This window comes from Plecotus auritus, assembly GCF_963455305.1.
Source record: "Plecotus auritus genome assembly, chromosome: 15".
NCBI classification, from domain to species: Eukaryota; Metazoa; Chordata; class Mammalia; order Chiroptera; family Vespertilionidae; genus Plecotus; species Plecotus auritus.
Window position 1 is genome coordinate 11,791,602 of NC_137781.1, and position 22,479 is coordinate 11,814,080.

General features: G+C 51.0%; 1 protein-coding gene across 5 annotated transcripts; it reads left to right on the top strand.

The window, feature by feature from the left end:
• Positions 1–162: 162 nt before the first annotated feature.
• Positions 163–21,603, top strand: VPS33B (VPS33B late endosome and lysosome associated). 5 transcript variants are annotated; one of them, XM_080651755.1, is made up of 23 exons: positions 163–627; positions 5,513–5,593; positions 6,142–6,203; positions 8,226–8,275; positions 8,853–8,920; positions 9,778–9,823; positions 11,061–11,155; positions 11,702–11,806; positions 12,922–13,018; positions 13,221–13,298; positions 13,497–13,570; positions 14,161–14,247; positions 14,428–14,518; positions 15,397–15,471; positions 15,686–15,750; positions 15,873–15,927; positions 17,866–17,912; positions 18,382–18,514; positions 19,087–19,160; positions 19,893–19,994; positions 20,423–20,498; positions 20,852–20,968; positions 21,258–21,603. In XM_080651755.1, exons 1-23 carry the CDS (start codon positions 532–534, stop codon positions 21,335–21,337), a joined length of 1,854 nt encoding a protein of 617 aa, XP_080507881.1. In that variant the 5' UTR covers positions 163–531; the 3' UTR covers positions 21,338–21,603. The 5 variants fall into 5 exon arrangements, with proteins under 5 accessions (XP_080507881.1, XP_080507880.1, XP_080507882.1 ...); XM_080651754.1 differs by having other exon boundaries at positions 320–627; positions 11,061–11,161; XM_080651756.1 differs by lacking the exon at positions 5,513–5,593 and having other exon boundaries at positions 391–627; positions 11,061–11,161.
• Positions 21,604–22,479: the final 876 nt, after the last annotated feature.

The window sequence follows — 22,479 nt, forward strand, 5'->3', positions numbered from 1 at the left end:
TCGCTTGGGTGCGCTGGGAGAATTGCGTGTGCCCTTAAACACTAGTTTTATCATGGGAACACTCTCCTCAGGCCAGAAATGAGACTGGAACGTCGACGCGTTGACTTTTGTTTTAAATGTTCCCTCCCGGACGCCGTCCAATTTCCCGGTACGCAAAGCGCCGGTCCAGCGAATGGGACTTCCGGAAAGTCCCGGAAGTCGCTTCTACCTGTCAGAAGGCGTTGTTCACTCTGCAGCAGGGAAGCCCGGAATCCTGCTCACCGGCGGAGTGGAGCAGGGAGGGCTGGGTCGGGACTTGGGGGGCGGGGGGGTGGGAGGTGAGGGCTGCAGGCCTGAGGCGAGGGTATCCCAAGGCTGCCGCTGTCTGGCCTGGAGGTGGCCATTCATTCCTCGGGCGCAGCTGAAGAGTGAGGGCCCCTTCCGTGCCCAGCCCTGAAGGAGCCACCCTGCGCTTTCCCTGGGCTGCCGCCGGCCTTCTGAGAGCGGAGGGCGACCCTCTTCGTACACCCCGCGGCTCAGGTGACCGCGGCCATGGCTTTCCCCCACCGGCCGGACGCCCCAGAGCTGCCTGACTTCTCCATGCTCAAGAGGCTGGCCCGAGACCAGCTCATCTATCTGCTGGAGCAGGTCAGTGCCCGCCACGCCGGGCCCTCTATTGCACTCACCGGACACATAGTTCTTTTGAATCCCTTTGAGCTTGTTCTTGGTCTTTGGTATTGTCCTTGGAGCTTCTGTGGCGGGCCCAAAATGAAGCACTGGGGAGGAAAACCAGAGGGTAGTAACAGCTGTCTGGGACCTGGGCAGAGAGTTCATGGAAATCGATTTTTTTCCATGCAGGCATGGGAGACACCCTAGTGCCAGGCATCACTGGGATGGAAAGGTGGTTAAGACATCTTTGTTATTAGGGCGCTCACACTCCAGGAGGAGCCGTATGAAACACAAACCACCCCACACGGGATATCATGTGGTGAACGAGTGACAGCAAGGGTGCGTGAAGCGATCAGAGTAAGCAATAATTTCTAGCTGGAGTCATAGGCGTTTCAAGGAGCTGGAATGTGAAGAATAAGCCTATTTTCAGTGGAGATGGGAGACCATGTTCCCGGCAGGTGGTTGGTAGGAGCAAGATGGAGGAACCAGGGAAGGAGGAGGAATGTTCAGGGAAGAGTGATCAGAAGTTACACAATAGGCAGGAATTTTTCCCCATCTGTGGCATGAAGCAGTTCTTTTTATTCTTTATTGTTGAAAGTATTACATATGTCCCCTTTCCTCCCCCATAGACCTCCTCCAGCCCACCCCTGCCCACTGCCCCAGGCACTCACCACCCCACTGTCTGTGACCATGGGTTATGCATCTGTGCATACAAGGTCTTTGGTTGATTACCTCCCCCCTAACCTCCCTCCCCTGCCTTCCCTCAGGGATTCCGCCCTCTGTCCTATGCTTCCATGTCTCTGGATCCACTCCATTCATCAGTTTATTTTGTTAATTAGATTCCACATATGAGTGAGATCATGTGATACTTGTCTTTCTCTGACGACTAACTTATTTCACTTAGTGTGATACTCTCTAGGTCCCTCCATGCTGTCCCAGAGGGTAAGAGATTCTTCTTTTTCACAGCTGCATAGTATTCCATGGTATAAATGTACCATGGCTTTTTTATCCACTCGTCTACTGATGGCACTTGGGCTGTTTCCAGATCTTAGCTACTGTAAATTGTGCTGCTATGAACATAGGGGTGCATACATTTTTTCGCAGCTCTTTGGCCCCTTGAGTGTGGCTCTTACACAAAATACCACGCGCGGGCGCGCACATACAATGCGATTGAAACTTTGTGGCCCATGCGCAGAAGTCGGTTTTCGGCCTGAGCGAGTCTATTTTGAAGAAGTGGCGTTAGAAGAAGTTTAAGTTTAAAAAATTTGGCTCTCAAAAGAAATTTCAATCGTTGTACTGTTGATATTTGGCTCTGTTGACTAATGAGTTTGCCGACCACTATCTTATGATATATTCCTAGAAGTGGGATCACTGGGTCAAGTGGCAGTTCCATATTTAATGTTTTGAGGAAACTCCATACTGTTTTCCATAATGGCTGCACCAGTCTGCATTCCCACCAGCAGTGCACGAGGGTTCCTTTTTCTCCACATCCTCCCAGCACTTGTCATTTGTTGATTTGTTGATGGTAGCCATGCATGAAGCAATTCTTGAAGATGATTTTAATAGCCGTGTGTGGAGGTGAGTAAATGGCCAACCGGAAGGCCCATTTGGAGACCATAGATCATACTGAGGTAATAAAGGCCCATACAAAATTAGCGACATGGGGTCCTAGCTGGTTTGCTCAGAGGATAGAGCGTCGGCCTATGGACTAAAGGGTCCCAGGTTCGATTCCAGTCAAGGCCACATGCCTGGGTTGCCGGCTCCATTCCCAGTGGGGCGCGTGCAGGAGGCAGCCAATCAATGATTCTCTCTCATCATTGATGTTCCTATCTCTCTATCCCTTTCCCTTCCTCTCTAAAATAAAATTTAAAAAAATATTTTTTAAAAAAGGAATTAGAAAGAGGAACAGGTTTGGTGGGGAAAGCTCATTAGTTTGGGGGTGAAGTTAAGATGCTGGTCGGAAGTACTGCTTGTAATTTCCAGCAGATGGAAACATAGAGCTGCAGCCTGGATGCAGATGGGGACTCGAGGGAAACTCAGGGGATTTGGGACCATATTTTATTTCTTTTTTATGTGCTGTGATGTGCACATGAAAGATACTCAACAAATGTCAGGAATTGAAGAGATGCTAGTTAAAGCCACGAGCTCAGGTGAGAGCCACATCAAAGAGAGCAAATGAGACCAAGGAGAGAAACTTGTAAGTGCAGTGTAGGTGGGGACGAGTGGCCACCAACACAACTCAACATGGCCAGCGTGGATTTCCGTGCTCAATACCCTCTTCTAACTAGCTTCTTGTGTCTTTTTAAAAAATATATTTTTATTGATTTCAGAGAGGAAGGGAGAGATAGAAACATCAATGATGAGAGAGAATCATTGATTGGCTGCCTCCTGCACACCTCCTCCTGGGGATCGAGCCCGCAACCTGGGCATGTGCCCTTGACTGGAATCGAACCTGGGACCTTTTAGTCCGCAGGCTGACGCTCTATCCACCAAACTGGTTAGGGCAGTGGTCGACAAACTCATTAGTCAACAGAGAGGCAAACCGCAGTTTGCCGACCACTGGGCTAGGGGTGCTTCTTGTGTCTTAATTCTTGCTAATGGGCGTTGCTATTCAGGTGAACCTTCTTCCCCTCTCACACTTAACTGGATAAGTTCCTGAGTCCTATGGACATTTCCTGCCACCTGACTTTTTAAAAATAGTGATTATAAAAATAATGCACATTATAGAAAATGTATAAGATAAAGGAAAGTACAGTAGGTCCTCGGGTTACATCGGAGATCTGTTCCTGTGGCGCGACGTAATGATGATTTTCGCCATAAGTCGGAACCCACCTACATAAGCACCTGTCACTCACATGGAGCACAGACACAGCAGTAATGAAGTGAAACAGTAAAAATATTTAAAAGAAAGATAACAATTTCTGACCTTTACTTGTGGTAAATAAATGATAAAAAACATAAAGCACATATGTACATACATCGAAATGATGGAACTTTTTTTTAATATATAAATAAATGGGAGATGGCAATGTAACCACGAAATGATGTACATTGAGTCCGACGTAACCCGAGGACTGTCTGTATAAAGGAAAAAATCACTTATAATCTTACCACTCAGTGTGTGTGTGTGTGTGTGTATTAGAGGCCCGGTGCATGAATTTGTGCATGGGTGGGGTCCGGCCAGCCTTGCACAGGGAGGGGACATGGGCGGTTGGCTAGCCTGCTTGCTGGTCGAACTCCTGATCAAGGGGACAATTTGCATATTAGCCTTTTATTATATAGGATATACACTGAGTGGCCAGATTATTATGCGTTCAGAGATCATAATAATCTGGCCACTCAGTGTATATTTTTATTGATTTCAGAGAGGAAGGGAGAGGGAGAGAGAGAGACAGAAACATCATTGATGAGAAGGAATTATTGAACGGCTGCCTCCTGGGTAGCACGGAATCTGGGCATGTGCCCTGACCGGGAACTGAACCTCCACCTCCTGGTTCATAGATCGATGCTCAACCACTGAGCCATGTCAGCCGGGCACCATGTGTCTTGTAATAACGTCTTTTGTTCATACCACCAAGCCGAAATCAGGTCCTCATTCACTGCCACATGTTTCTCCTGTCTCCAATCCATTTTACCCATAAGTCCCAGATTCATCCACCTGACATTCCCAGCTGAGAGGATGCTTCAGTGCACAAAAGTAACCCCCCATCCCCCCACCCCCCGCACCCCCGTGCCATAGAGGATCAGTTCCAGACCCTCTAACAACTGTTTCAGTCTTGCTTTCCACCCTTCCCCTACATCCGGACTGAAAACCACTGCCCTCTATGTACCTTATACATCAGCCCAACTGAATTGCTGGTTTTGATCTTACGGTTCAGCCTATTCTCTGTCCCTGTTCTTTGCTGGATTACCCTCTAACTGAGTCACTGCCACCACCCCTCCCACCCCCCACTTGTCCAGGCCTAGTTGAGAGGAAACTTGCAATGACTTCCCTCCCCGCTGCCACTCAGTGTAACGTCACCTTCCCCTGGCCAGGTGAGGGAGTGTTAGGAGTGATGATGCTGGAATCAGATGACAGGGATCTGGGGTGGGTGAGTGGGGAATACTAGGGAGAGGACTGCCCTGAGCTAACGCTTCTGTGTTGAACATAGGCAGTTTTTGTAATTAGAAGAAAAATGCTACTTAAAAAGAGATTTGGGCCCTAGCCGGTTTGGCTCAGTGGATAGAGCGTTGGCTTGCAGACCGAAGGGTCCCAAGTTCAATTCCCATTAAGGGCACGTACCTCGGTTGCAGGCTTCTCCTCGGCCCAGGCTCTCGTTGGGGTGTGTGCAGGAGGCAACCAATCAGTGTGTTTCTCTCACATTAATATTTCTCTCTGTCTTTCCCTCTCTTCCATTCTCTCTAAAATCAATGGAAAAATATCCTCTGGTAAGGATTAAAAAAGAGAGAGAGATTTGGCAGTTCAAGGGGTTGTGGGATGTGGGTGGGGTTTGGTTTTGCTTGACTTCGTCCAGCAGGAGACCGGGGTCATGGGGAGGCTGGGTGGAGGAGGCAGTGGAGAAGTGGGCAGTGATCCAGGGCAAGGTCACAGGCCAGCAGGAGGGCTGAGTGACAAAGAGTTAACCTAAGAAAGAAGGTGAAATATTTTTCTGCTGGTGCAGAAAACGAGAAGACGAAATAGGTGAGTAGATAGAGAAATGTCAACTATTTATATGATGTCAACAGTAAATCAGGTGCTGGGGTAGATGATGTCTGGCATCCTTCCAGCTCTGAGAGGGGTTCTGGTAGACATGTGGCTGTGTGAGCTGTCAGCCGAGGGAGCGTGTGTGACCTAGGAGTGACCCAGGGTACTGTGTGTCTTCAGCTTCCAGGAAAAAAGGACTTGTTCATTGAGGCCGATCTCATGAGCCCTTTGGATCGAATCGCCAGTGTCTCCATCCTGAAGGTACCTGCCCTTTCCTCCAGGCAGATTCTTTCCTCACCAAACAGTTTTTCTTTCTTTTTTAAAATATATTTTTATTGATTTCAGAGAGAGGAAGGGAGAGGGAGAGAGATAGAAACATCTTGATGGGAGAGAATCGTCGATCAGCTGCCTCCTGCACGCCCCTTTACTGGGGATTGAGCTCACAACCCAGGCATGTGTCCTGACCAGAAATCGAACCCTGACCTCCTGGTTCATAGGTCGATGTTCAACCACCGAGCCATGCCAGCCTGGCCAGTTTTTCTTCTGATGAACAGTACAAATTACTAAAGTATGACTCCCATTGTAGGATAACAGAGGGTAGTGGAATGGATGCTATTGTCTATTGTGTTTGAATTGTTTCATTTTTGGTTTTCCTGTTGACAGTCTGAGGACGGTTCAGGGAATGGTTGTCAGGGAGGCGGTTTGACCCCAGAATTAGCATGAAGAGGAGCCCAGGGCCCCTGCTTTTGTGTCATGCTTCGGGTTTCCAAGCACTCTGTGTCCCTTGTCTTGTTGGCTTCTCTCGGCAGCAACACGAAGTAGACAAGCTGTACAAGGTGGAGAACAAGCCAGTCCTGAGCTCCAGTGAACAGTGAGTGTCTGGGGGCATCCGGCTCGGCTCCACGCGGGAGGACGTCCCTGCACTTGGCCCTCGATGCTCCCGTGGCTGGGATCTGGCAGTGTAATGCTTGTGATACGGTTCCCCTCCCTGCTCTTTGACAGTTTATGTGACGTTATGCTTTAGCCCCTCATTCTGTCTTCCTTTCTGCAGTTTCTCCCTCCCTTGTCCTCTTCTCTCTTGTCCAGTCTGCCACCTCTAACCAGATTGATGAAGCTTTCAAAAATATTTTCATTGCCCAGCTGGCATGGCTCAGTGGTTGAGCATCGACCTATGAACCAGGAGGTCAGGGTTTGATTCCTGGTCAGGGCACATGCCTGGGTTTCGGGCTCGATCCCCAGTAGGGGGAGTGCAGGAGGCAGGAGGCAGCTGATCAATGATTCTCTCTCATCATTGATGTTTCTATATCTCTCTCTCCCACTCTCTTCCTCTCTGAAATCATTAAAAATATATTTTTTCATCGTGCTCTTCTCAAGAACCATCAAGTCTTCTCTTACCGAGTCAAGTGCAGACTGCTCATCGTGGAAGCCGCGGGAATCTTCAGTTGGGCCTCACGTGGCCTTTGCAGCCTGGTCTCTCATGGGGCCCTCAAGCCTCTGCTGGACACGTGCTTTCACGTGCTTCCCAGCTACGTGCACGTGGCATCCCCCTTCTGGCCGCTTCATTCCCTCTGCCTTGAAATGCCCTCCTGTCCTCACTGCTCCTGTGAAACACACCCAGCCTTCAGACCCCAGCGCCCCCTCCTCCATGAAGCCTTCCTCCCTGGATCTCCAGGGTGTTAGTATTTGTCACACACTGCCTGTTGTCTGCTTTTTGTTTTTCTTTTCTTTTCTCTCTCTTTTAGTTAATCCTTACCCGAGGATATTTTTCCCATTGCTTTTTCAGAGAGAGTGGAAAGGAGGGAGGGAGAGAGAGACAGAGGAGAGAGAGAGTGAAACATCCATGTGAGAGAGACACATTGATTGGTTGCCTCCTTGCATGAGCCCTGACCGGGGCCTGGGATTGAACCGGCAACCCGGCTACATGCACTTGACCAGGAATTGAACCTGAGACGCTTTGGTGCCTGAGCCGACACTCTAACCACCGAGCAACACCAGCCAGGGCTGTTTTTCTTTTTAATACTTTCCTTTTCTTTTTTTTTAAATACATTTTATTGATTTTTTACAGAGAGGAAAAGAGAGGGATAGAGAGTTAGAAACACCGATGAGAGAGAAACATCAATTCAGCTGCCTCCTACTGGGGATGTGCCCGCAACCAAGATACATGCCTCTGACTGGAATCGAACCTGGGACCCTTTAGTCTGCAGGCCGACCCTCTATCCACTGAGCAAAACCAGTAAGGGCTCTTTTTAATACTTTTCAATCTTAAGTAATGTACACCCTCACTTAGAGGAAAAATTCTCCTGGGTACATGGAGAATACATCCAAGTTGGAAAAACATTTTATATACCTTCTTATATTTTTAAAAAATATATTTTTATTAATTTCAGAGAGGAAGGGAGGAGAGAGAGATAGAAACATCAATGATGAGACAGAATCATGGATCGTCTGCCTCCTGCACGCCCCACACTGAGGATCAAGCCTGCACCCCAGGCATGTGCCCTCACCGGCACTCGAACTGTAACCTACAGGTTCCTAGTTCGACACTCAACCACTGAGCCATGCTGGCCAGGCAACTTCTCGTGTTGTTTTTAAACACGTGTTTGATACTTTATACATGTGTGCATCTTATTTCGCATGACAGATCGTGAATTATTTGAGAACAGAAACTCCGGGTTCCCTAGAGGGCTCATATGCTAAGCACAGTGTCCCTGCCGTCGGGAGGGGAGTCTGTGGTCAGAGCTGGCCCAGCTGTGGCGAGGCTGGGAACTGTAGGCCGGTCAAGAGGAGCAGATGGTGAAAGAGTGGGGTGTTGTTTCAGTTGCTTCAGGTGGTGCTGTCTGTCACCAACCTCATGACTCTCCTTCACCGAGTTTTTTCCCTTTCTCTCCTATAGATTGTGTTTCTTGGTCAGACCCCGCATCAAGAACATGCGATACATAGCCAGTGAGTATGCCGTGGTGCGCCGTGTCACTGAGACCTGGGGAGGGGTGGTGAGATCTAAGGGCCTCGGCCACAGGGACCCTTTCATAAGTAAAGGGGTGTTGGGGTTGGCCATACCACGTCGAGGACAACTGCTCCCTTGGACACAGACAGTAGGGAGGTGAGGGCCTATGCTGGGGGCAGGAGCAGGCGGGGAGAGGTCAATGCGGGGGAAGGAAACATATGTAATACTTCTAACAATAAAGAATTTAAAAACAATACAAGGAGCCCCAGCGGGTTTGGCTCAATGGATAGAGCACCGGCCTGCAGACTGAACAGGGTCCCAGGTTTAATTCCGGTCAGGGGCACATGCCCGGGTTGCAGGCTCCATCCCCAGTGTGGGGCGTGCAGGAGGCAGCCGATCCATGATTCTCTCTCATCATTGATGTTTCTATCTCTCTCTCCTTCTTCCTTCCTCTCTGAAATCAATAAAAATGTATTAAAAAAAATAAAAATAAGTAAATAAAAGGATAACTGCTCCCTTACTTCTCCCCTGACACGTGGCCCACGGCCTTCTGGGTTGCATTCCTCCTGTCTGTAGATCTCGTCAATGCTGACAAGTTGGCCGGCCGAACGCGAAAATACAAAGTGATCTTCAGCCCTCAGAAGGTGAGTTTGGGTCCTGATGGCAGTGGCATAAGGCAGGACAGGATTCGGGGCGGGGAAGGGGCCAGGGGCCTCCAGCTCCATCTCCCTGAAAGCAAAGTATGTGTGATGGCCACCACCTGCTGCTGTCTCACTAGGTAGGCCTGATTGCTTAGCAGGGGGTCTGTCAGCAAACTGCCCCGAATACAGATTGTGGGACGTGAGAGCTGGCCTCTGCATGGCCCTTCTGTGACAGCTGAGGTGCCTTCTTTGCAAAGCTCTTCCAGGGAACAAAGAGTTAAGCTCCATGATTCCAGTGCCCTTTCTTTCTTTCTTTCTTTCTTTCTTTCTTTCTTTCTTTCTTTCTTTCTTTCTTTCTTTCTTCCTTCCTTCCTTCCTTCCTTCCTTCCTTCCTTCCTTCCTTTCCTTTCCTTTCCTTCCTTTCTTCCTTTCTTTCTTTCTTTCTTTCTTTCTTTCTTTCTTTCTTTCTTTCTTTCTTTCTTTCTTTCTTTCTTTCTTCCTATCATTTTATATGTTTTTATTGATTTCAGAAAGGAAGGAGGAGGGAGAGAAAGAGAGAAACATCAATGATGAGAGAGAATCATGGATCGGCTGCCTCCTGCACGCCCCCTACTGGGGATCTAGCCCACAACCTGAGCATGTGCCCTTGACCAGGAATCGAACCGTAACCTTCTGGTTCATAGGTCGACGCTCAACCACTGAGCCATGTCGGCTGGGCCTGGTGTGCTTTCTAAATCCAAGCGTCTGGGTTCTCTGACTGGGTCAGTTAGTGTTGTCCTGGTCAGTGATGCTGGAGGAACTCCAAGGAAGGAAAGAAGAGGGGAGCAGTGTTTGCTAATCGGCTTCCTTTTCTCTTTCAGTTTTATGCCTGTGAGATGGTGCTTGAGGAAGAGGGCATCTATGGAGGTGAGAGGAGATGAGAGAGTGGAAAGGGGCCGCATATGCAGAAGGAATAGTGTCCTTCCCCCCGCCCCGTCCCCACCCCTTCCTGTCTCATTCCTGCTCGCCCAGCGGGAGGAGAGGTGCCTGGGATTGGAAGTAGGGGGACAGTGGGAGAGGATGCGAGGGCTTATCGCTGCTAATCGCCAACTGCTCTGTCCTTACCGCCCAATCATGTGCCTTCCCTCCCTCCCCTGTGTATCTCTCACTGTGTTCTCCACGCAACACGCACCTGAGGTCGGCACCCCCCTCCGGCGCCCTGCAGTAGCGAAGGAGAAAGCCCGGGTCCTCCCCTCGGCCTCCCGCCTCTGCCACCTGGTCCTGTCCCGGCCCCTTTGCCTGTCACGTGCCACTCCTTTCTCCTGACTCACTGCCCTCCAGCCATGGGGACGTCACATGTGCTTTTCCTGTTGCCCAGAATATTCCCCAGCCTACACTCTTCACCCACCACATCTTATTTAGAGTCACAGCCTGAAAGTCACATCTTTTTTTTTTTTTTAATTTTTTAAAAAATATATTTTATTGATTTCTTACAGAGAGGAAAGGGAGAGGAGTTAGAAACATTGATGAGAGAGAAACATTGATCAGCTGCCTTCTGCACACCTCCCACTGGGGATGTGCCTGCAACCCAGGTACATGCCCTTAACCAGAATCGAACCCGGGACCCTTCAGTCCGCAGGCTGACGCTCTATCCACTGAGCCAAACCGGTCAGGGCTGAAAGTCACATCTTTAGGGAAGTGTGTCCTGCACCCTGCGTGAGGTTAGACCCTGAGATGTTTGTGCTCATGGATGGCTGGTTTACTTCTTTGTAATTAGATCTGCCTTGTGCGTGTCTCTCCCACTAGACTGTAAGGGTCTCCCCAGGACACAGGGCACATTCGTTCTCTTCTCCACTGTGTACCCCAGTGCCTGCACGCCTCTTCCGTTCCACTGGTATTTGCCGAATCAGGAATGAATGTTTCCTTCTAATGAAAACACACCCCTTGTCACATCGTATGACAGGCTGTCGTGTACACGTCTCCTTTTGTTCCCAGACTCTGAGCTCCTCGGGGCCAGGCTGTGTCTCACTCGCCTTTGAGCGCTGCGCTCAGTGCAGTGCAGGCCTGGGGAGGCGCCCAGACGTCTCTGGGCAACCGGTGGGCGTTCCCCCAGAAGGTGGAGGCAAGTGCCTTCTACAGGGAGGCTGATGGTCTGTCCCCGCAGATGTGAGCTGCGACGAATGGGCCTTCTCTTTGCTGCCTCTTGATGTGGATCTGCTGAGCATGGAGCTACCTGAATTTTTCAGGGACTACTTCCTGGTAAAGGTGGGGGCCCTTGGGTCTTGGCATCAACAGCTGGGGACAAACAGGGGGTCCAGTGGGCTAGCAATATTGATGCACCTTCATCCAAGTCCCCTAATTTTTTAAAAAACATTTTATTGTTTTTTACTTACTTATTTATCAAATTTTTTTTATTGATTTCAAAGAGGAAGGGAGAGGGAGAGAGAGATAGAAACCTCCATGATGAGAAAGATCATTGATCGGCTGCCTCCTGCACACCCCTACTGGGGATCGAGCCCAAAACACAAGCATGTGCCCTTGACCAGAATCGAACCGGGACCCTTCAGTCTGCAGACCGATGCTCTGTACGTTGAGCCAAACTGGGTAGGGCAGTCCCGTCATTTATTATGCATGAGAGTGATTGGGAGGTTGAATGCCACTGATTGTGTCCTTGGGGGACTGTCAAAATGAACTCTTTCAAGCATTCCCCATGCCCTGCCTCTGCCCCAGGGCTCGAGGGCTAGCACCATCCTGATGGGTCTGTCGGGCTGACCCCCATCTTTGTGTCCCCTGTGGTCCCTGCAGGAAGGAGACCAGCGTTGGATCAACACTGTGGCCCAGGCCTTGCACCTCCTCAGCACGCTCTACGGCCCCTTTCCTAACTGCTACGGGATTGGCAGGTGCGCCAAGGTGAGCGCTGGCAGGGTCCTCTTTCCCCTGTTCTCTCCCACCATGGACTGTCCACTGTCCGGGGCATCTGTAACAGGAGGTATATTCTCTCCGTTGCTTTCATTGTTGCAACATAGTCCTCAGAGACGGCCACTGGTGTGGCTAACAGAGACACAAAAGCTAGGGCCTCTTGGGCAGCATTCTTGAATCGCTTTTTGTTTAAAGTATATTTTTATTGATTTCGGAGAGGAAGGGGCAGAGAGATAGAAACATCATTGATGAGAGAGAATCACTGATCGGCTGCGTTCTGCATGCCCCACACTGGGGATCGAGTCCAAAACCCAGGCATGTGCCCTGAATGGGAATCGAACCATGACCTTCTGGTTTATAGATTGGCGCTCAACCACTGAGCCACACAGGCCGAGCAGCATTCCTGAATCTCTCTATATTCGGAATGGGGATGGATGGGGAGGGATAGGAACAGATGGGGCCTGAGCAGGTAATGTTGTTAATTATTAGCTCCCCTCTTATTGGGGCACAATTGTAGATCTGCCTCAATAAGTCCCACAGGAAGGGGTTGGCTTCTGTAGATGTGGGACACCAGGAGGGACTTGGACACAAGATTAAGGATGTCTCTCTTTCTTTTTTTTTTAGTTTGTTGATTTGAGAGAAAGAGAAACATCTTTTTGGTACTCCGCTTGTTTATGCATTCATTGGTCGAACCCACAACCTTGGCATTATTGGGACGATGCTCTAGCCAACTGAGCTACCTGGTCAGGACAAGAATGTCTTGTATTTCTTACAATTGCATGTGAACCTATAAATATCTCAAAATAAAAAAGTATAATTGTGGCTCAGTCGTTGACCATCGACCTATGAACCAGGAGGTTACTGTTCAATTCCCAGTCAGGGCACATGCCCGGGTTGTGGGCTAGATCCCCAGTAGGGAGCGTGCAGGAAGCAGCCTATCAATGATTCTCTCTCATCATTGATGTTTCTCTCTCTCTCTCTTTCCCTCTCCCTTCCTCTCTCTGAAATCAATAAAAAATATATATATAGTTTTTAAAAGTATAATTAAAACAAAACAATTAAGAAATTTTTAGGGGGGAAAAAAAGAATGTCTTGGTCCCTGGCAGATGTCACATGAATTGTGGAGGAACCTGGAGGAGGAGGAGGACGGTGAGACCAAAGGCCGGAAGCCAGAAATTGGCCACATCTTCCTCCTGGACAGAGGTAACGCATGCTGGCACTCCTCTGTCTCTGGACCCAGGAGCAACAGGAATGTGGGAAACGTGGTGGCACATCCGGGACCCTCAGGCTGGGCTGTGCATGCAGCAGTGGTTGGGGGCCTGGGGAAGGCACTGGCGCTCATCCTGAGCGACCTGGGCAGCCGGCTGTGGCAGGGGGCCCTCACGGTCAGGGGTCTGGGTTGCAGACGTGGACTTTGTGACGGCGCTGTGCTCCCAGGTGGTTTACGAGGGCCTGGTGGACGACACGTTCCGCATCAAGTGTGGTGAGTGGCATCCTGGCGAGATGGAGGGGCCCTCGGCTCCTGGGCTTCCTGCTTGGCACGGGGCTGGCAGGGGGGACCCAGGCGCTGAGAGAACTGTGGCTTCAAATCGTGTGGAGGACCGTTAATGGCAGTGCTGGGAGGGGCAGGAGAGGGGAGGCCTCGGGGGAGACCCTCATTGCTGTCCCCTTGCTCTCAAAGGGAGCGTCGACTTTGGCCCAGAAGTCACATCCTCTGACAAGAGCCTGAAGGTGCTGCTCAATGCCGAGGACAAGGTGCGGGTGCGGCTGCTGGCAGTGGGTTCCCCCGGGCTCTGCTCCCACTCGGCGGGGGCACCGCCCTGGGAGGGGAAGCTGAGTCCACAGGACAGAGGGACCCCCACCAGTTAAGAGCATACCCCAGGCCCTGGCCGGTTTGGCTCAGTGGATAGAGTGTCAGCCTGCAGACGGCAGGGTCCCGGGTTTGATTCCTGTCAAGGGCACATGCCTCGGTTGCAGGCTTGATCCCCCACCTGCTGGAGGGTTAGGGTGTCTCTCTCACATTAATGTTTCTCTCTGTCTCTCCTCCTTCCTTTCACTCTTCCTAAAGTCAATGGAAAAATATCCTCAAGAGAGAATTAATAAAAATTTAAATTAATTAATTGATTGATTGATTAAAAAAGACAGATAGTTAAAAAAAAAAAAAAAAAAGCATGCCCCAGGGCCCATAGCAGGTATTGACATCGACTGCCTGCTGCCGGCTCAGCTCTCCTCTTACTCTTTCTGGAACCACTGAGCACCCTTCCTGTGCTATTGTGACCTTGACGAGGAAGGAAGGACCAGGTATGGTCTGCACAGAAGTCCTTCCCATCCTGTTCCCCTCACAGGTGTTTCATGAGATCCGGAATGAGCACTTCTCCAACGTCTTCGGCTTCCTGAGCCAGAAGGCCCGGAACTTGCAGGCTCAGTATGACGTGAGGCTCCGAGCCCCGGCCCTCGGTTCTGTTTCCTCAGTGGCTTCCCAAGGCTGCTGCCCCTCAGCCAGCCCTCTGATACTAGGACAGAGTCCCAGACTTTTCCCGGGGTCGGTGGGGACTGAGGGAGCGTGATGGTGACCTTGGGAGGGCAGTGGTGACCTTGGGACTTGCCCACAGCGCCGCAGAGGCATGGACATCAAGCAGATGAAGAACTTCGTGTCCCAGGAGCTGAAGGGCCTGAAGCAGGAGCACCGCCTGCTGAGTCTGCGTAGGTTTCAACTTGGGGCTAGGGGCTGGGGCTGGGGGCTGGGAGCTGGGGAGGGGTATGTGAGGGGACATCTGCCTCCAGAGAGGGGATCCCTGTTCACTTGGCAGATGATGCTCTTGTTTGGTCTAAAGTTGGGGTGGGGGACGTCCGACCCGCGGGCTGTAGAAGGCCTGTGAAATCATTTGATCTGGCCCTGCCCAGGCATTAGGGGTGAGTTAGTTAAATGTTTGACCAAATAGAGCAGGCTAATTAAAAAATATATATATATTGATTTTAGAGAGGGAGGCAGAGGGAGAGAGAAATAGAAACATCAATGATGAGAGAGAATCATTGATCAGCTGCCTCCTGGATGCCCCCTACTGGGGATCGAGCCCACAACCCGGGCATGTACCCTTGACCAAAATTGAACCTGGGACCCTTCAGGCCGCAGGCCACGCTCTATCCACTGAGCCAAACCAGCTAGGGCTAGAGCAGGCTAATTTTTAAGTTGATAATTTTGTATGGCCTGCAAATGATGTTATAAATATCCAAATGGGCCCAAGGTGGTTTGGCTCAGTGGATAGAGCGTGGCCTGCGGCCTGAAGGGTCCCAGGTTCAATTCTGGTCAAGGGCAATGCCCAGGTTGGGAGCTCGATCCCCAGTGCAGGGTGTGCAGGATGTTTCTATCTCTCTCTCCCCCCCCTCTCCCTTCCTCTCTGAAATCAATAAAAATATATTTCAAAATAAATAAATAAAAATAAATATCCAAATGGCCCTTGGCAGAAAACCAGTTCCCCACCCCTGTCTGCCTTTTGCCTTGAGGTCTTTATTCTTCCGGACAATAAAGGGATGTCCTTCTGGAACCATGAATGTGTCAGGTCGCTTTGTCCTCTCTGCAGACATTGGGGCCTGTGAGTCCATCATGAAGAAGAAAACCAAGCAGGACTTCCAGGAGCTCATCAAGACCGAGCATGGTGACTGCTGGCCGGCTCCCAGCCCCGCCCACCCTGAAGAGCTGCGCTCTGGCTCTTCCCAGCCCACGCTGGCTGGCTGCGTGGAACTCGGGTTCCTGTTAGACGCCTGGGGGCCCCTTATCCCAGGATGGAGAAGGAGATGGGGAGACAGACGCCCGTTAGCCTAGACGGCAGCGCTGCTCCCTGTAACAGGCTGTCCTCTGGTTACTCGCAGCGCTGCTGGAGGGCTTCAGCATCCGGGACAGCACCAGCTACATCGAGGAGCACATCGACCGGCAGGTGGGCAGCTGCCCTGCCGGCGCAGCGGGGCGGTACTTACACGGGGTTGGCCTCCGGGAGGAAGAGGAGAGGAGAACGTGTGTTATCGAACTTGAACTCCTTGGCTCTTTCTTCCTGTGCAGGTGTCGCCTATAGAAAGCCTTCGCCTCATGTGCCTCTTGTCCATCACCGAGAATGGTGAGCCCCCAGTCCCAGAGATGCCGGTCAAAACTGTACCATAGGATAGAAGAAATCATCGTGAACGACAGGAATAAATGTCTTAGCGGACAGGACACTTCCCTGTAATTTTGAAGGATTAATTTTTTTAAATATATATTTTTAAATATATTTTATTGATTTTTTTACAGAGAGGAAGGGAGAGGGATAGAGAGTTAGAAACATCGATGAGAGAGAATCATCGATCAGCTGCCTCCTGCACACCTCACCTCCTACTGGGGATGTGTCCACAACCAAGGTACATGCCCTTGACCGGAATCGAACCTGGGACCTTTCAGTCTGCAGGCCGACGCTCTAACCACTGAGCCAAACCGGTTAGGGCTTTTTAAATATATTTTTTATTGATTTCATAGAGGAAAGGGAGAGGGAGAGAGAGATAGAAACATCATTGATGAGAGAGAATCATTGATCAGCTGCCTCCTGGACACCCCCTACTGGGGATCAAGCTGCAACCCGTGCATGTGCCCTAGATCAGAATCGAACCCGGGACCCTTCAGTCCACAGGTCGATGCTCTATCCACTGAGCTAAACCGGCTAGGGCTCCCTGTAATTTTGTGTATTCTTTCCTCTGTAGACATAAAGCAGGTATTTTTTTTTTTTTTGAGTGAACATCCCCAGGTCATAGGGTGAATTCGTGTCCCCATGCTAAGCAGGACTACATCCAGACCCCCCACCCCCCGAACAAGGGCTGTCACATCTTAGGGTCACAAACACATAGAGCAGAGTGGCGCCTCCCTTTGCTGCAGCAGGCCTCCTACCCTCAACAAGGTTTCCTAATAAAGATGCAGTCCAGCTGGCTGGTGTGGCTCAGTGGTTGAGCTGCGACCTATGAACCAGGAGGTCATGGTTCCATTCCCGGTCAGGGCACATACCCGGGTTGAGGGCTTGATCCCCAGTGTGGAGCGTGCAGAAGGCAGCTGATAGATGATACTTTCTCATCATTGATGTTTCTATCCCTCTCTCCCTCTCCCTTTTCTGAAATCAATAAAAATACCCTATATAATAAAAGGCTAATATGCAAATTGTCCCCTCGAGAGTTCAATCCGGAGGCTGGGAGTTCGATTGCTCGCTATGATGTGCGCTGACCACCAGGGGACAGCGTGGAACATGGCAGGAGACCAGTATTGGCGGGGCGCTGAGGGAGCGAGGGAAGGAGGAGGCTGGGAGGCTGGGTGGCGGCGAACCTGATCGGCCCTGATCACCAGCCAGGCCTAGGGACTCTACGCATGCACATATTTTGTGCACCGGGCCTCGTATTAAATTTTTAAAAAAGATGCAAACCAGGAAGAAGGGACAGCCACCAATTTCATAAACATTTCCCAGAGCCCCACTCTGCAACCGTTAATGGCAGCTTGTTTTTCCTGTTGAAGGCTTCCACCTGAATGTTCTTGAAGGGGGCTCTCTCCCCAGAGAAGGGCTTTGCTGATTCTGAGCCCCTTATGGTGGTTGGAAGCCCATTTCTCCTTATCTCAGTGGAGAACCACATCGAAGACTGGCCTTTGGAACCACATGACCCCTTCCTGCTCCTCAGCATCTGTAGGAGGGGCCCCGTAGTACTGGCCCATAGCCAGGAAGAGAAGCCCGGAAGTCCCACGCCCTCCTCCTGCTGCCTCTCACCTCATTCCCACCACAGCTTTCCTTTCAGTGTCCCTTCCCAGCCCCTGTGGCTCGGGGCGCTTCCTGGCCTCTCCGATCCAGGCTTTGTCTTCCAGTGAGCAGGCTCAAATCGAAGTCAGTTTAGAATCATCTGTGTAAGGGTGCAAGGTTAACCTCCTTTACTGAATCATTCCTCCTCGTTCAGGTTTTCTTGGGGGAAGAGGGTTGGTTGGGTGGTTTGGTTGCATATTTTAGGACACCTTAGCTGGCTCACGAACCTTTCTTATCTTCCCTTACCCTCAGGTTTGATCCCCAAGGATTACCGATCCCTGAAAACACAGTATCTACAGGTAAGGCCAGAAGAATGTCTTCATAAATGTGTTGATTTTAGCAAGAGAGGAGTGGGGGAGCAGGTGGGGCGAGAAAGACAGAGAGAAACATGGATTTGTTGTTTCGCTTATTTATGCATCCATTGGTTGCTTCTTGCATGTGTCCTGACCGGGATCGAACCCACAACCTTGGTGTATCGGGATGACACTAACCAATAGCTACCCAGCCAGGGCTTCAAAAGAATGACTTTGTGAGGGAACTTTATGGAGGGGGCTCATTGGACATTTTTAAAATATATATATTTATATTGATTTCAGAGAGGAAGGGGGACGGAGAGAGAGATAGAAACATCAATGATGAGAGAGAATCATTGATTGGCTGCCACCTGTACGCCCCCTACTGGGGATTGAGCCCGCAACCAGGGCATGTGCCCTTGACCGGAAGTGAGCCTGGGACCTTTCAGTAAAGACTCACCTGTATTTCCTGCAGAGCTATGGCCCGGAGCACCTGCTGACCTTCTCCAACCTGCGGCGGGCGGGGCTCCTGACGGAGCAGGCTCCTGGGGACACCCTCACTGCTGTGGAGAGTAAAGTGAGCAAGCTGGTGACAGACAAGGCTGCTGGTGAGCACAGAGCACAGGGAACCCTTCCCCTCCTCTTCTCTGCACAGGCAGCACCCCTGGAGAGAGCTGAGCAGGAAGCACAGTGCGATTCCTACTCTTACTGTCATTACCGCCACGTCCACTAGGGGGAGCTGTTCCCGGTTATTGGACACACCACGTGCTAAGCCCTTTAGATATGGTTTCTCCTTTAATCCTCACAAAGGTTAGTTTTACCTTCATTCTACAGATGAGGAAACTGAGGCTGAGAGGATAAGTGATTTGTCTAAGATCCCTCAAAGAGTAAGTCACATTGGACCCCAGGTCACTGTGACTCCACAGCCCATACATCTACGTGTTTGCCCTGTAGGTGGCATTTAGTAGAGAGCTGGCACCCTGTAGGAGGAGGAAGAGGGGTGGGAAGAGGGTGGTGAATGTCTCATGAGATCCAGGGAATTGGGGATGAACAGCTTAGAGATGTGATGGGTCCGGCTACTTGACTAGAGGCGGGCCTGTCATTTCCGGAATGGAGTCCCATGTGGCAGTTTCACGAATCCATTGACTTAGACAAAACCCAGCACAGATTTCTTCCCCAGGAAAGATCACTGATGCCTTCAGCTCTCTGGCCAAGAGGAGCAATTTTCGGGCCATCAGCAAGAAGCTGAATTTGGTATGTGGAGCAGAGATGAACGGGGGTAGGGGGGTGCCAGTTCGGTCCTTGGCGGAGTACTCTGAGTCCACAAAAACCTTTGCAGCTTTTGTTTCTATCAAGATCCTACCACCCTAGCTGGTTTGGTTCAGTGGTGAGAGCGTCGGCCTGCAGACTGAAGGGTCATGGGTTCTGTTCCCGGTTAAGGACACGCACCTGGTTGCAGGCTTCTCCCCGGCCCGCATCAGGCATTGTGTGGGAGGCAACCAATCAATGTGTCTCTCATATGGATGCTTCTCTCTCTCCCCTTCCCTTCCACTCTCTCTAAAAATCAATGGGAAAATATCCTCGGGTGAGGATTCAAAAACAAGATTCTATCTTTCACAGCGTGATAGCACGGGCTGCACATACTAATGAGATAAGGCACACAGATGCATTCTGTTAGGAAACGTGTAACAAGCGCCTGACAAGGCCAGAGATGGGCTACGTGCTGCTTCAGTGACAGACACGTCCCATGTCACCGAGGCATCGGGAACAGGGCCCCTTCCCCCCAGCACTTCTCAGGGAGCATGGGAGCTCAGTCAAGAAAATCGGCGGGTGCTGACAGCAGCCGGAATCTTGTTTGGACTCTGCTTTTCAGGCCGTGACTGCTTCTCCCTTTAATTGAAGGAAGAACCATTCTCGGGACCTGCCACTTCTCTCTGACCCTGTAAACGACTGGAGAGCTGAGCTGTCACTTGCTTTGCCCTCTAGATCCCGCGTGTGGATGGCGAATACGATCTGAAGGTGCCACGCGACATGGCGTATGTCTTCAGTGGTGCTTATGTGCCCCTCAGCTGCCGTGTCATTGAGCAGGTGAGAACACGTGACCCTCGCTCCCATGCGTGTCTCCCTCTCTCTGCTTTCTCCTGGTCTCTGGTCTGTCCCAAGTTTTGACTGCCCTGCTAACTAGCAAGAAATGGGATGGTTGGACCGCCGCGACCTTCCTTTCCTGAACCCCATCCTGTTACCTAGCCTGTTTGGCCCAGTGGAGAGAGCGTCGGCCTGCAGACGGAAGGGTCCCGGGTTCAATTCCGGTCAAGGGCACATGCCCAGGTTGCAAGCTCGATCCCCAGGAGGGGACGTGCAGAAGGCAGCCAATCAATGATTCTCTCTTATCATTGATGTTTGTATCTCTCTCTCTCCCTCTCCCTTCCTCTCTGAAATCAGAATAAATATTTTTAAAAATAAATAATAAAACCCATCCTGTCTTAGACCTGAAACTCACTCTCGTGACCCCCCAGGTGCTAGAGCGGAGGAGCTGGCAGGGCCTGGATGAGGTGCTGCGGCTGCTCAACTGCAGCGAGCTGGCCTTCACAGGTGCGTGGCCTTGGCAGTGGGGCCGGGCGGGCCAGAGGTGGCTTAACGCGTCCCTGGTGCCAGCGTGCCAGGCAAGGGCTGAGTCTGGCCCTAGCTGGTTTGGCTCATTGGATAGAGCGTTGGCCTATGGACCCAAGGGTCCCGGTTCGATTCTGGTCAAGGGCAAGTACCTCAGTTGTAGGCTCCTCCCTGGCCTGGGCCCTGGTCGGGGCTTGTGTAGGAGGCAACCAATCGGTGTGTTTTTCTCGGTCTTTCCCTCTCTCTCCCCATCTCCCTAAAAATCAATAGGAAAATATCCTCACGTGAGGATTAAACAACAACAAAAAAGAGTAAGTCTGGTCTGCTCCCCACAGGCGGGACCAAGGACGACAAGGCTCCCAGCGAGTCCCTGCGCCTCATCCTGGTGGTGTTCCTGGGGGGCTGCACCTTCTCCGAGATCTCAGCCCTGCGGTTCCTGGGCAGAGAGAAAGGTGAGCGAGAACGGAAGGGTGACAGCAGGTCTTGGACGGGCTCTGGGCTGCAAAGGGCAGCACTCGGGAAGGTTCTCTGCTGCCCTCTGGGTAGCGCTTGCTGTGGGCTGGAGAGTTAGGAGCCCAGTTGCAGGGCGTGGCCAGTCGCTGTGCCCGGAGCGAGGCACCGAGGCATCCGGGCCTGTGAACTGGTTCTTGGATCCAGCCCGTCTGTGGAGGGGTGCTATGTAGCGTGGCCCGTGTTGGGGGCCACTGATCTGCTCACCTGGCTGGTGCTTTTGGTCCTCAGGGTACAGGTTCATTTTCCTGACGACAGCCGTCACCAACAGCGCTCGCCTCATGGAGGCCATGAGCGAGGTGAAAGCCTGAAGCTGCCCTGGACACGCTCCCCAGAGGCTGCAGGAGGGGGCACAGCTGCCGAGTCCGTGTCCCCCCACCCACCCTGCTCAGGGCTGGGCAACGGGACTTGTTTGGGATTTAGGGGACACATCAGAGGAGGGAGTCACCCTGCCCAAGGGTGTTTTCCTGTTTTGGTGATGAAGTACAGCCCATGCTGAGAAGACATGGAGGAGGAGGATCTTTGGCTACATCCTGTTTGAGTCCCATTGTAAATAAAGCCTCTACGTTCAATGTCACGTGTTTGAGGCTTTATTTACCTCTACGTTCAATATCACGTGTTTCGTGCTGGACCAGCCCTTCCATCTTTGCTTGTGAAGCACAGAGGGTTTCCCGGGGGGCTTCACGTGCTCCGTGGATTGGACCCTCATAGCTCTGGGCCTGCTCTGGGTCTGCTCTGGGTCTTCTTGGAAACTCGCCCTGTTACTGGAGTTTCCAGAACCATAAAACGAGGAGATGGATCAGATAGATGATCAGTAAGCACCCTTCCATTTCTAAAATTCTGTGACTCCTTACACTTAAAAAAGTGTCTTTTGCCCCAGCCGGTTTGGCTCAGTGGATAGAGCGTCGGCCAGTGGACCCAAGGGGCCTGGGTTCGATTCCCGTCAAGGACACGTACCTCGGATGCAGGCTCCTTCCCGGCCCAGGCCCTGGTCTGGGCATGTGCAGGAGGCAACCCATCAATGTGTTTCTCTCACATTGATACTTCTCTCTGTCTTTCCCTCTCTCTTCCACTCTCTCTAAAAATCAGTGGAAAAATATCCTTGGTGAGGCTTTTAAAAAAGTGTTTGTTATTGTTTCAAATTAAGGAGGCAGTTTAGTTTTCAGCTTTTCCCCCCTTAGTACCAAATGAAAGATGGTGTCCCCTGTTAGAGCAGTTTCAGGCGTCAGCAAATGGTCCTCCTAATTGCTGGTTCTAGTGGCCTTCCTCTCCCTTTACCTTTTAAAAGTGTGAACTCCCACATCTATTAGTGGCCCCTCAGTCCTCTTCTAACCTGATATCATTCATGACCATGCTTTCCTTCTTGAAATTCTGTTTTTTTTAATCCTCATCTGTGGATATTTTTTCCATTGATTTTTAGAGAGAGTGGAAGGGAGAGGGAGAGAGAGAGAGA